This window comes from Corvus kubaryi, unplaced genomic scaffold (assembly GCF_017639235.1).
Source record: "Corvus kubaryi isolate FWS band 111438036 unplaced genomic scaffold, C.kubaryi_AGA036_p1.0 130, whole genome shotgun sequence".
Classification (NCBI taxonomy): domain Eukaryota; kingdom Metazoa; phylum Chordata; class Aves; order Passeriformes; family Corvidae; genus Corvus; species Corvus kubaryi.
Window position 1 is genome coordinate 2,472,652 of NW_024580665.1, and position 13,942 is coordinate 2,486,593.

General features: G+C 41.0%; 1 protein-coding gene across 7 annotated transcripts in view; it reads right to left on the reverse strand.

The window, feature by feature from the left end:
- Positions 1-13,942, reverse strand: part of TENM1 (teneurin transmembrane protein 1) — an 829,870-nt gene that overhangs the window by 37,767 nt on the left and 778,161 nt on the right. For all 7 annotated transcript variants that reach the window (XM_042028501.1, XM_042028513.1, XM_042028533.1 and 4 more), the window contains one exon: positions 11,143-11,297. In XM_042028501.1, coding sequence (XP_041884435.1) covers positions 11,143-11,297 — 155 coding nt within the window. The remainder of the gene's footprint in view (positions 1-11,142; positions 11,298-13,942) is intronic.

The following is a 13,942-nucleotide window of genomic DNA, read 5'->3' on the forward strand; positions in this document are numbered from 1 at the left end:
CCCAAAACCTCAGACTCTGCCCTGAATTATGAGTCAAACTCAAAATGAAAATTTAAATTAAATTCTTGAAATTAAAACTTCCTGCAGATTTGTGCCCAGGAAACTGCCTGTCTCTGCAGGATCTTGACCCGTGACAACAACTCTGCTCCTCAGGGCAGAACTCCTTTAACTCCAGGGATGGGCAGAAAGTGGGATTGGGGGAAGTGAAGGACGAGGAGTTGCTGCCAGGAGGCTTCCAGTTGAGATGTGGGAGCTAACACTGCTCCTCAGCCAGATCAGGGCTGTGAAACACCTTCCCACAAGAATCAGAACAAATGCCAGCTCCACAGCTTTCACAAGAAAATACGAATTCACTTCTCTGGTTTAAGGTTTCCCTTAAGAGTTACACCATTAAACTCACAAATATGACTTCTGCAAGGGAAAGAAAATAGGATGGGCAAAATAGCTATTCTGCAGTTCATGTTTATGGCAGGGCATCTTCTATGGCAAATTCCTCCAATGTTATGTGATTCAGTAGTAATAGCTTTTTAAAACCCACTGTAAGAGTGAACTAATTCTTGACTAAATTGTAGCAGAGAGTTAAAGCAAAACAGCTACAGAAAAGTTTCACGATTATCTTCATATATTTTTTTCTCACAGATATAAAAATGGTAGGCAGAAAAAGCAACAGAAGTAATATGAGTCCTTACTTTTACAGAAATTAGCACCAAGATCAATTGTTATCACAAGAGGATTTTCTGCAACTGATCTTTCACAAGTATTTACACAATAGATCTTTCAACTGAGGAAAATGAATGCAATTGAACCAGCTGTGGTGCTGCACGGAAAGCAAACACATACTGCTGTAAGACCTCAAACAGCTAACAGAAAAAAATCAGGCACCTTGCATTTTACAGAACAAACAAGACAACTGCATTCTGTGCAGCAATCCTTCTGTGTGAGCATTTATGTTGATTAAATACAAGAAAATGCACCGGAGAACATTTGATTTTAGTCTGAGACTGCAAGCAGGCACTCTGCTTTAAATTTCTGTCAGCTCAGGGCTTTGGTGACTGCTGTGCTGCATATTTGGATATGCATTGTCAGACTGTGCCAGAACAGCTTACAAGGATAACGTTTAGGACTAATGTTTTTTTAAGCAAAATTAAAGAACTACCACTTGACTCAATAACATACCTCAAGCCTGGGATGGATAAACTTAGACATAGAAGGAGAGGCATTGAATTTTCTACCTTCCAAAAAGGCTCTGAAAAAGAGATTTTAAAAGTGCACCTGAAATTTGTTCTGCAACACGTTCCTAATCAGATCAATAAATAGTTTCTGATTTCAGTAGCTGAGCTCTAGATCTAGAAAGGCATAGAATGGCTCCAGGCCTAGAAAGACTCCAAGGGCTCCACAGAAATGCTAGCTAGGGTCTAAGAAAAAGCTCTAAAAGGCTTCCAAACTATCCAAGGAGAAAGGTCCAGTGGCTCTCTAGCCATGCTCCAGAAGCCATGGATTCCCCAGCTCCAAAAGCAGTAGATCTAGAAAAAATCCTAGATGCCTTCAGAAAGACCCTTGATATTTCTAGTGAAGTCCTAAATATCTGGATCTCAGGCTTCTAGCAGCTTCTAGACCCAGAAGGCTAAAGGAATCCCTAGCAAATACTAGGTCTAGAAATGTCCTTTTAAAACCTGTTCCTTACTCCTTCAAACCAAATACAAAAAAAAAGAAGCAAATAGCATAAATCCTTCTGGTTGTCTGAAAGCATACAAAAGTAATTTCACAATGAAATTAATTCCTTAGGACTAAACTACTTATAAAAGTTTAAACCATTTGAACTCTTCTGATTCCCTGAATTTTTGGCACAGCTTTCATAAGCCACCCAACAGACTTATTGTAGCTCATGGCAACAATAGCAAAAATCACATTGGTTTTATTGTCACTGTTGATATGGCCAAAGAATTTTAATTCTGAAGTGGCATGCAAAAAGGAAGAAAAAAGAAATACATATGGATGGAGGACCTAAAGGGTTTTACATCATATCATGACTTTCTCTGGTTCTCACCAGAGACAACTACATGCTGTTCAGTTTCCCACTTTGCTTTGAGCAGTTGATTGAATGGCCATTGAGTGATGTTCAGACATTTATGATTCCTGCAATGTGACCTACATTGCTAAACTTCATAAATTTATTCTCCAAGGCAGTGTATCATTTTGCACGCCATACTCATCCCAAAGGAAGCTATCAGCAAGAGATGAGGCCCAGTTTGTAAAAGCTGAATGTCCTTCAGACATTTTTAATTGTTTGTAAATGTGGTATTGTCAGAGTAACATACTATACAAAATGGTGCTCTCTGTCATTCTGTTTGCAGCTCTCTGTGACCTGAACCCCATAATGCACAGCCCTAAGCACACCCTCTGTGTGGCACACTACAAATGGGTCCAACCCACTTCTGTCTTGACATTTCCAATTTTTTTCCTCCACTGACACAGTGTCTTTTTATTATTTTTTACCTTGGCAAAACCAATGGTAGAAAACATGCTGGAGCAAACATGGTATCATGGAGAGGAGAAATCAGGCTTCCTTAGCTGTCACTGCCCAGGCTGCAGCTCCTGCCATGGTACTTGCTCTGACCAAACCAATGCAAAAATTTCTATCCCTGCAGTGTGTGACATCTCTGCAGGACAAACCACCTCTGGTGCCTGCTGCCCTCAAACCTGCCCTGTACTCAAACTCCAGACTTGTGACAACCCATTTGGTTGTTGCTCCCCTGGCCCCCTCCCTAAAAAAAAAAGCTGTGCAACATTTCCAAATGGCCAAACCAGAATACAGTGTGCAATCTGAAAGGCTTGGAATAGAGGCAGTAAAGAGAGCTCCACATAGAGCTCAGTTATTATTGTTATTCACTTAATAACACAAAAAACCTGTTACACCTGTGGGAGGTCCTTTAGCCCATAAATATGTGAAGGGCTGCTTGATGAGAGGAGGAAAGCAACATTCACACACTTCTAGTCCTGACAAATCTGAAAAACATGGCTAATGTAGGAGTTGCTTCCATCAAAATAGCTGTTTCTTAAATCACAGGCAAACCTAGCTAGTGGATGTGGATGAACCACTGAATTAAAACAAAAGGAGGGGCATTGCCTGCTTGGTTTGGCTCTGCATGTTCCTTTCAACACCCACATTCTCTTCTCAGTAGACTGTCTTGGGCCTTGGAGTCCAGGGTGGCAGGGACCATCATTCACTGTCTGATGATGATGCTCTGCAGTATATGGAGAAGCCACATACGCCTACATGTATACAGACACAGTGGTAGATGCAGATATAGACAATAGATCAGGTATCAGTATCTCCTTCATGCTTACATTTTGACCATTATGTCTCTGCAACAGATGAAAAAAGTCAGATGCAGTAACCAATATATCTCAACACGCTGCAGCTCCCACCAGTCTGGCAAAGCTGTACTGAGCATTTTCAGCAGTGCAATTCAACACAGAAGGCATGGCCTCTGCCAAAAATAACTGACCCACTTGACTTCATCGTACTGAAACCATTTTTAGGTAACAGAGATAATCAAAGGCTACTTGCACATATGGAATAAAAGGTGGAACATTGAGAGAAGTTGGTTGCTCATGAAAGACTGACAGGAGAGCCCAAAATAAGACAGGCTTCTCATCTGGGAATCCATTCCCCAGACAGCTAAGAGAGGCTCAGGAATTTGTGGAGCTGGGCAGTGTGCCATGGGTGGTGGGTGAGCTGTAGGAAGTCTGGGAGTGGCAAGGCAGCTTGGATGAGCTGGAATTGGTGGGTGGTTATGTGCAAGGGCTTTGTGTGTGCGCAGGCAGCATTTAGTGAGTGCGGAGGTTTCCTCTAGTTGGAAGGATGCACCTGAGAGCACCTGGGCTCAGGGCTGAGCTGCAGCCATCCAATTCTTGCAGAAGGTTTTTCCTTCTTGCAATTGCTAATTAGAAACAAATTTGTGGAAAAGAATTAAAACCTGTCACTATGTAGCAAGAAGTAAGAGGAAAGTCATGAGCAGAGGTCTCCTTCACTTCCCCATCAAGTGTCTAGCACTGCTTCAACAATCAAAGGAAAGGATGCAATCGCTGGAAGAGTTCATTAAAATGTACATAGTCTTTTACTCAGCCATAATGGATTATTTATGGCAGATAATTGAAATAAATTGCTGTTTTGCAGGTGCCCAATACAAACAGAATATTTAGGCTTTAAAGTAGAAATTGCAGTGTGACTTCATCGGATGCTATCTTGCATCTATGACTAATATTTTGAATTCAGTGATAGAATAATTTGATTGGAATATAAATTAACTCTGATGAAACCAGCCTGCTTTCTGTTTAATATTCAAAAAATCAAATTATACACCTACGAGTTTGATTTATGAGCTCTCAAATATTTTTCACCTGAGGTCCCAATCCTATGAGTCTTTTCTCTCAGCTCCTATTGAAGAGCAGCTACTTAGCTGCTCCTCTACCCAAGGAAAAGATTATTTTCCCTTATACTGGAAAATCCTTTTTTTTTAAAAGGCTTTCAGCTTGGTTTTGCTTCGAAGTATGGATGCTAGTGACTGCTTGTTCTTGCATATGCCATTATGGCTGGAATGATTTTGTATAGACTTACGGTTTCTGAAGAGTAACACTTAATTAACTGAAATTAGGTGCTACTCATTTTTGAAAAGGTTTGAAAATGCCTCAGTGAAGACCTGTTCTGGTCTATTTTTCAGAAGCACATACTTTCTTGTGAGATACAAGTTGCTCCTTGCTACACACTCTCCAATCAATCCTTGCTACACCTACCCTTTCAATTAAGCTTGGTGAAGTCCTGGCTCCACTGAAGTCAGTGGCAAAACAGTTGCTGACTTTGCTGGGGCCACGACTTCTACTCGAGTTATCTTTTCTGGTACTCCAGCAAAGCCAGAGAAGAAAGAATATGAAATTAAGCAGTAGAGTAAAAGAACCAGAGAACAAGGTAACTTTATTTTGGAAAAAAAGTAACAGCTTTTGTGGGCTCCTTCATCCAGCAAGACCCAGGAAAAATAATAAAGTTCTTTTCTAAAAAGGAAAAAGCTCTGAAAGTCTTCTGTAAGGGAAGACCATGAATAAAAGAAAAGGGTCTGTAAATTGTTATTTCTGCTTTGTGTGCTTTTGTTCAGCAATTTCACAAATACATATAAGATGTGTTTCTGCAAATCACTGAAAAACGCACTTCAGCAATTTGGAATATTTATGCTGCATTAATTACACACAGCTAGAAGAATGTATCAGAAGACACACGGAGAGGACTAAAAGGAAAGGAAGAGCAGGAGTAGTTTTGCAATACTTTGCTACAGTGAAAACAAAGCTGTTCCTTTCTGATGGCACAATTAGAATATTATGCATCTAGTTTTAAAATACGCCTTTTGTTCTTTCTGCTTTCACAAGAATGCAGTTTATAATGTCAGGTACTAAGAGAAACATCTAAAGGAATAGTGTGTATTCTGACCTGCAATACTAATGAATTAATCAGCCCCATGTAATTCTGCAGTTGCTCTCCAATATTCTACTCTCAACCTGGCTTAAAAAGCCTAGAATCCATTTGGTTTTGTGCTGGCAGCTCACTCCCCCTGTTCTCACCTGGTCATCAGATTGTATTTTTGTCTTTCACATTTTTCTTTCCTTCCTCCAAACGTAGCCAGTAAAAGTTCTGTTCAGGCTGTGCTTGCTCCAGTGAGCAGACCCTCATTGCTGCTTTCAAGCGAGGTCACTATGTCCTGGGAGCTTTTTGTTCTGCTCAAAAGGCTTCCACAATGCCACTGAAGCATATTGTGCCTGTGCAGATGCTGCTGGGGAGTGCCTGCAGCACTTATGACTGCGGGAGCAATGTCAGCGTTTGCATTTTTGAGATATATAATATATTTTCAAGCAATTCTGCTCATCTTTACTTCTGCTTCCCAGCAGTCTGTCTCTCACTTCACTATTTCAAGTAGGTCATCAACAACATTACTTATTGCCCTCTCCCCTCTCCTCCATCATTCAAAGCAGGCTGTCCAGGACACGACACTCCTGCCACACATGGGTCGCCTTTAAATGCTGTTCTAGAAATCTGCCTTTTAATGTGACCTGTGCAAGCAAATTGCCTATGTAAGTAACACTGTCACATTTTTATAAGGGAGCAAAACATTTTGCAGTGTCACTGAAGTTTATGTGAGGCAACACAATATAGATGGTTCCCTCACATGGAGAACTGCTGAACAAAGGCTGATGAAGTGCAAATGTCAAGAAAAAGTCTTCAAACCAGACCTTTCATTTTAGAACACAGCAGTGACAGTTATTAACACCATCAATCAGGTTGGAGCTATTGCTTTGGCACAGACTCATGCCTAGTGGGACTGACATAAGCACGAGAACAAGGCCATGGTTACAGGCGAAGGAAAAGCTCTTGGGATTCATTTTATGTTGACTTGCAAATGTTTGGTCTCTGTATTTGCAGTGACTGTGCTCAAGATTGGTTTAAACAGCTCCCAAATAATACCTGCAGCCACTCACACAGATATAAACGACTTGTGGTTTGGAGCAGTGGAAATTCAGCCCACATATTTCTCATGGGAGGAAAGATATAGGATGAAATTGCAAGATGGTAGAAATATCTGCTAATTCTCTCCTCAGCTTTCACTGTAGCAATGGAGGCAGAACAACTTATCACTCAAGATGAGCTGTAGTGTTTTTACCTTCGCACGAAAACTCCCACAACGTCAATATAACTTCCAAGAACACTGGATCTGATGAAGTCTGGTTTCCTAAGGACTTCTGTCGCATGGCTGACTGACTTGGGAGTTTAATAAGATCCAAGTGTGAAATGAAGTTTTCCTGTGAATGGGGCATTTATTACATCCTGAGTGGAATCTCTGGAGTTTAATAAAAGAAAGCTTATGATGCAATATTTCCTTTTGAAAGGGCACTTTAGGTCTCTGTCCTCCAACTGGATTAATGTTTTTTATGGAACATGTAGGAATTTAATTGCTGTGAAGGTGGGTGTTTCTCTACAAATTTGTTTGAAACTGGGCCAAGCTTTTAATTTACTGTGAGGAAAATACTGACTGACAGACAGACAGACAGACACATACCCACACAAGGTGCCCTCATTTGCTATCAATAACCAGGCTAAAGTGCAAACATGAAGAGAGTGGGTACATGTGAGATAAAAAGCAATCTAGAGAGGCCTCTGGTCTAGACGGGGATCCAGCCCAAAGCCATCCGGCAGTGAAACAGAATAACAATCCCATCTCTTCTCTTTCTCTCTCCATCCCAGTCCCTTCCCTTGGCACTCCTGTTCTGGCTCATGAACATGTAGTTGTCTGCTGAGGTCCTGGCATCAAGAGCGAGTGTTGAGCATGTACACACAGATATTCACATGCATAGCTCTGAACAGCCATTTTCTTTAGATTTTATCTTTCTGTTAACTAATCCAAGAACACTGCAATCGAAGAACACAAATGATCTGTGCAGAGAAGAAAAGTCATCCAAGTTCCGTACAGGCTGAAACGGTACTGAGAATGCTGGTGTGCCATATAAACACTTCAACTGAGTATCCCTTTCCTTCTAAATTCAGATTAACATCCCCCCAGTGAAGTATGACATCACAGTAATTAGTCAGAGCTTGGTCATTTATTTGCCACAACATAAAATCCTTTCAGTCCCAGCTGTCCTTCCCTCCCCTGGTTATGAATGCAGAATATTATGCTTAAGAAGGAGAAGGTGGTAAATAACAAACACATAATGATTACTAAGAATAATACCTTGAAAACTGATATTGGAATAAATGATTAAACCTTTTCATAATCAACTCATTTATTAAAGTGAATGCCTTAAAGTGAAAGCTTGTCATTTATGGTGGCGTTTGCAATGGACAGTTACTCTATGTATTCATTCCAAGAGTACATTTTTGTACTTCAGTAAATTAAGAAATACTGATTTTGGGCAAGTTGTTGATTTTACTGTCAGAACATATTTAGCTCTGAGAAATGATTTTATTAACCTATTTCATAAGTCTCTCTAAAAACACAATTTGTGAGCAACCCACATTCTCTTGATTTAAATGCCATTTGTAACTTAGCCAAAAACTAATTTAAGTGGAGATGGGCCACATTCATTTTTCATTTATGTTTATGTCATTCTGGAATAAACTCAGCAGGTCTTGCAAGGATATACTCTTGTTTCTAAGTGAAAATATCATTCCCTTATTTTCATTGATATAATTCCAGATTAACATGCTTGACTTCAAGGGGATGTGATTATTTCTTAGGGTTTTCTGGTTATCAGCAACAATTTTGGAAGAAGTAGATTGAGCGAATTTGATACAGTTACTTTTCATAACATGCATTCTTGGCATTTATTTCATGTCTGTGATTTACTGTGTATGTGAAAAATCTCAAAGGTGTGGATTTTGTGAAAAATTTCAATAAAGAGGCTTACTTAAACTCCCACAAAACAAATCCTCAAAACAAGAAATGCTTCCAAAGGCTCTATGTTGCAGAGTGTCCACAATATGACTTCTCTTACCAGTGAAAAATTATACAGAAAATTACATAGTATTGCTATCCTTAGAAAATGAGACTGGCCACATTTTAGGGGACATGCTTATATGCCATAATTTATTATAGTTTTCTTTTTTAATATCTACTGTTATGCATTCACAATTCAATTGAAGATTATCTCAATTTATGGGGTAAGACCATATCTCAGTTTCCCAGAATGCCGACAAAATAAAAAAATTTTGAGAAATGTGCAGGAATATTTTCCTGTAGGTGCTGCAGCATGGAAGCACCTGGAGTATTCATGGAAAAAAAAAGTGTTTATTCCTGCTTCTATGAAAAGGAGACCCTCCCCCAGATGAATGAAGAATGATTTGCTCTATGACATCTTTTTTCTTACTTAGGACTTTGCAGAAGCCCATTCTCCATGGCATTGGAACTATGTTGTAGGGTGAGGTAAATGAAACCTGTTTCTGGCAAGTAACCAGCCTATGAAGAACTAGGATTTTAGGACTATTTAAATGTACTTTACAATTTTAGCACATTTGATTTCAGCCCAAAATGTTTACTTTTAAAATTTAGTTTTAATTTAATAAATAAATAATTTGTTTTCTGTATTTGCCAGACCCCCTGCTGAGACTTATTTGCTAACGGGTAGTTGCATTTTTTGAAAGGAAATGAAAACTATTAAAACTCACTATTTGAGATTTCGTCAGACATTTTCTTACTGAGCAAAATCAGCAAAAATTTGAACACAAATACACAGCACATATTACATTAGGCAAATAAAGCACTTGTACAGTCTGAGAGTGCAGATCTAGAAGGAGAAGGCAGGGAGCAGACGCTGCACTTGGCACCCTTCCCTGACCTCAGAGATACCTAATCTGGTTATGGGTGCCCCAGGCAGTTGTTAGATGTATCCAAGAAGCAAGTAAATGTGCTCCAGGCAGCTGTGGGTTCCATGAAGCATTGCTCCTGCCAGCTGGTGGGCAGCAGAGGAGTGGGAATGCTGCTGGCTGTCAGCTCCTGCTCGGCACCTGCACGACCGGCTGGCCTCAAGGAGAGGAGCCAGAGCAGGAGCCAAGGTGCCCAAAAGCTGTAAAATCCTAAAACAATTACCAGGCTAATTTAAGATTGGGTTTAGCACAACTAAGTCAGCTGACCCTGCTCCACTTTATATGAAATAATTACACATCGGCTGGATCTGAGAGAATACAAAGGCCTGTCTGTCCTAGAACTGGGAACACGGAGGCTGAGCTTCCCCCTCCCCACATTTGTGAACACCTAGGGTTCACTGAAACACTAAACACACGAAAGCACAAGAAGTTTCACCTCAACATGAGGAAGAAGTTCTTTATGTTGAGCGTGGCAGAGCACTGGATCAGCTGCCCAGGGAGGTTGTGGAGTCTCCCTCTCTGGAGATGTCCAAACCCCCCTGGATGTGTTCCTGTGTCACCTGCCCCAGGTGACCCTGCCTTGGCAGGGGGTTGGATTGGGTGATCTCCAGAGATCCCTTCCAACCATAAGAATTCTGTGATTTGGTGACATGTGAAATGGAACACAGACACATTTTCCTGCTCTGATTCTAGTAATAAAATCCCCAAGTGGTTCTGTGACAGCAGCATTAGATCCCTTCATTTGACCCTGTGAAATTTGGTAAGAACTACCCAAAACATTGATCCCATGCTCTTCAGGTATGTGAATGCAAGACCACAGTCATTTGCTGCTATTCAAAATCTACTTAGAAACAAGCAACAAGCTTTTACCATTGTTATGCATTATATTTTAACTGTGATTTTGCAGTTGTGAAGGATGGAGGAAAGGGCAGGGAGAAGATGAAATGAAAAATTAACCTGATCCTGGCTATTAGCTTACACAGTCCATAATAGCTTAGTACATCACTTGAATTCCTCAAGATTTTTTCAAGTACAGCTTTCTCTCATTTTGAAGCTGATTAATTCAATTATTTCTTGGCAAAGGCCAAGTCCTTCCTCGTGCTGTCTGTAAGTGTGGCTCACTGACTAGTCAAGAATACCATTTATGTTTCTCCATGATTATCTCTATTTCTTTTTTAGCATAAACTAAAGATGTGATAAGTTATTTTATTCCTATTTCTTTTACCATGCTCTTGACATAAGAACTGAAAAGCATTTTGAGAAACTGAAATGCAATAGCTTCACCACAATACTGCTGTGCTGTAATTACTTACTGTAATGCTCCTCCGTGACTTAGAACAGATTTAGATGTAAACAGAATATCTATTTTTTTCCATTTACTAGTTCAAGCAAATCAGCCTGAATGCTGGACTAAAGGAAAGCACTTAAAATTTCTAATTAACTTTTTAGAACATCTATCTCAGAGTAGCAAGCAACTTTCTAAAGTAGATTGTATTCTTTACGTAAGCCCCTCTATATATTCACAGGCCATCTCCTGGGAAAAAAAATCAAGTGTGGTTTTACATTTACACACCTTAAAATAATCATGTGAGTGAGTGGAAGAGCTACTCCACACTTGCCATTCAGAATTATCTGACACATCCAGCATATTTGATACACAATCTTGGTACAAGAAAGTAAGTGATCTGTCTCTACAATGTGTATAAAGTGACAACACATAAAAAAGAGGTGTTTACCTGAGTGATGTCCATCCCAGAGTCACAACTCAATGGCTGGGTTGATGTGAGGCCATTTGAACCTATTATTGTTGTGATCACACCGTTCTCATCAATTTTCCGTATCATTGTACCATCAACAAAGTAAATAAATCCATGCTTATCTACAGTGATACCTGGATGAAGGGGAAGGGTAAAAAGAGTGTTAGTACTGGCATTATTTTGACTAAAAAGTATGAGCTTCAAATGTTTCCCCTCAGACTCCAAAAATCGGCCTATTTAAAAAAGTATGACTTTTTTCCCCCACCCATTACTATTTGAGGCTTACACAAACTGTATATGGAAAGTTCATACCCATCTATCAGACTTTGACTTAAAGAGAAAGAGGGAAGATGTGAGGATGAAACAAAACGAAACAGCAGAGGCTTTGCTTGTAATGTAATTTTACATAGAACAAGGCTCTTCAATAACTTCGTGTCTATCACAAAGTGGGCAAGATTAGCTTTTCTAAAAACTTATCTTACAATTGATTTTTCTTCATTTTCATTTCACTTTCTTCATTCTTATGCAGAGACAATTTTTTAATTGCTGTACTGTCTGAATGATGAGAGTGTCTGAGCAAGGAAGAAGCATCCACATAAGGCCAAAAAGACCTGTTCTGATACGGGCTGTACACACAGTTGGTGCAGACCAGGCTCTTCTCAGCAGGCAGAAGGAGAAGCTGTGCTGCAGGATGTATCACAGTGCAGTGCTGCCCAAAATGATGGTCCTGCACTGGAACCAGGCTCATGACAGCTGTAGTCACCAGCAAGAGCTGGGGCAGTTCTCCCACTCCTGGAACTGCAACAGCTCCTGCAGCACTGCACTGCACAGGAGGGATGGAACTCAAATGCCAGGGCTCTGAAAGGTCACCATCCTCTGTATTTCAGTGGGGAAACTGAGGAATGGAAGGTTTGCTGTCTCCCACCAGCAGCTTTGGGACAGCCATGCCACAACTCATGCCCAGCCTTGTTCTGCCCCAGTCTAACAGCTCCTCTGCAGTTCTTCCTGCATTCAGTTTGAACTGTAAGATCTTATTTCCCTCAAATCCTGAAAATATAACTAGAAGAGCACTTCTATTCATGTTAGACTTGTGAAATCCTTTCTACCAAAACTGCTCAATTTCTTGCTTTAAACTACTTCATAATTTCCCATTTAAAGTTGCATAACTTTGCAATTATAGCAGCTGCTGTGCACAGCCAAGCTAATCTAATAATGAATTTATGTTCTGCTACACAGAAATGAAAGGCAGAGGACTTGAACAGATGGTTTGGACAGTGGCTTATATGGTTCTTGATTTTTGTCCCCTGCATTTAGCACAACTGAAGGCTGCATGCACTCTAAGTTTACAAAACACTTGTCTGCAGGCCAGTTCAGGATCCCACGTCATTAAAAAAGAAAAACAGCCTCAAACTGAATTTCCTCAGCTTCCAACCCCATCTCCTTATATTTAAGGGCTTTTTTAATATACAGGAACAGTTACAGCTGGGGGAAAGGGAGATCAAGCAGTCTGGGGAGCAGAGACAGGACCAGGAAGCCCTGACGCAAAACATGCATCTCCCATGGGGCTGGGAAAAGGGGGAAATGGTCTCCCCAAGCCCCTAAATATATCCTTACCTGGCAGCTGGAAATCCCTGGGGATTGAGTTTGAGTTGCATACATAACTGAGTATAATATGCTTTCTCTTGCAGTGTTAACACCAGGGGGGAGGCTTCCAAGACAAATTACCCACAACTGTTTCTGAGGTGCCTCTTCACCACAGGTGATGGTCAGGCACCCCTGTCTGAGGGTATGATCACAATGTTCTGAGGATATCATCATATAAAAAATCCAAAAGCCACAGCAGTTAACTTTAGTGTGTAACACTCCCTACTGCATCCAGCTCTTGGGTTATCAGCACAGTGTTGGGAGTTGAAACTAATTTAAACTGCCAATGCAAAGTATCCACCTGTCTGAGAACTGCCGCTATAGGAGGGTATTCACCAGCCTGTCACCTCCTCCATCCAGGACAAAAAGTGTCCATGCACTGCTAAGTGCCCAAGGTACAGGGCTAGACTACATCTCCTCATTATGTGAGATGGCTGAAGATGCTGCGGGACAGATGTCACCCGGGGAACTGAAATCATCTGGTGGGGGCTGGATGGGTCAGCTGGGGAAAACTGGGAGGTTATAAAAAGGCTAAAGGAGGAGCAGACAGTCTCAGAGCATGACTCCCTGCCAGACTGCAAGCTCATAAATCGTGACTCCTTGGTACTGGCTCCCTTAGAGGCTCTTCAGTCTTTAATTAGAAAGTAACTGTGCCTTTGGAAACTCCAAAATGACTGGCAAGCTCCTGGCTGTCATCTGCTTCTGAGAAGTCCAAACTCAAAAGGCTGCAGGTTTGAAGGCGAACTGAGGTAAAGAGCGAGTCTGAGAAGCAAAGGGATTTGTTTTGGTGTTGGGAGTGACCTGTGTGTTCCAGTTTTGTCAAGGGATGGTCTCTTGTACCTCTATCTCACTGAGACTGAATCATGTAGCGATATTAGATGGGATCTGATTTGCTTTCCAGTGTGGTTCACAAGCTGAAATGAGAAACCTGATGCGGGTGGGAAGGGCAGCACATGTGCTGTGTCTAAGCCTGCCTTTGCAGAGGGGAAGTGCTGCACGGTAAGAGAGGAGCTTTGCTTCTCAGCTGGATCAGATCCACACCACAGATAACACAAGGCCAGGATCTGTCACTAGGGCAAGTGCATCTTCTGTTTTGTGCAATTTCCCTGAGAACAGATGGCTGTGTTGGCTGCAA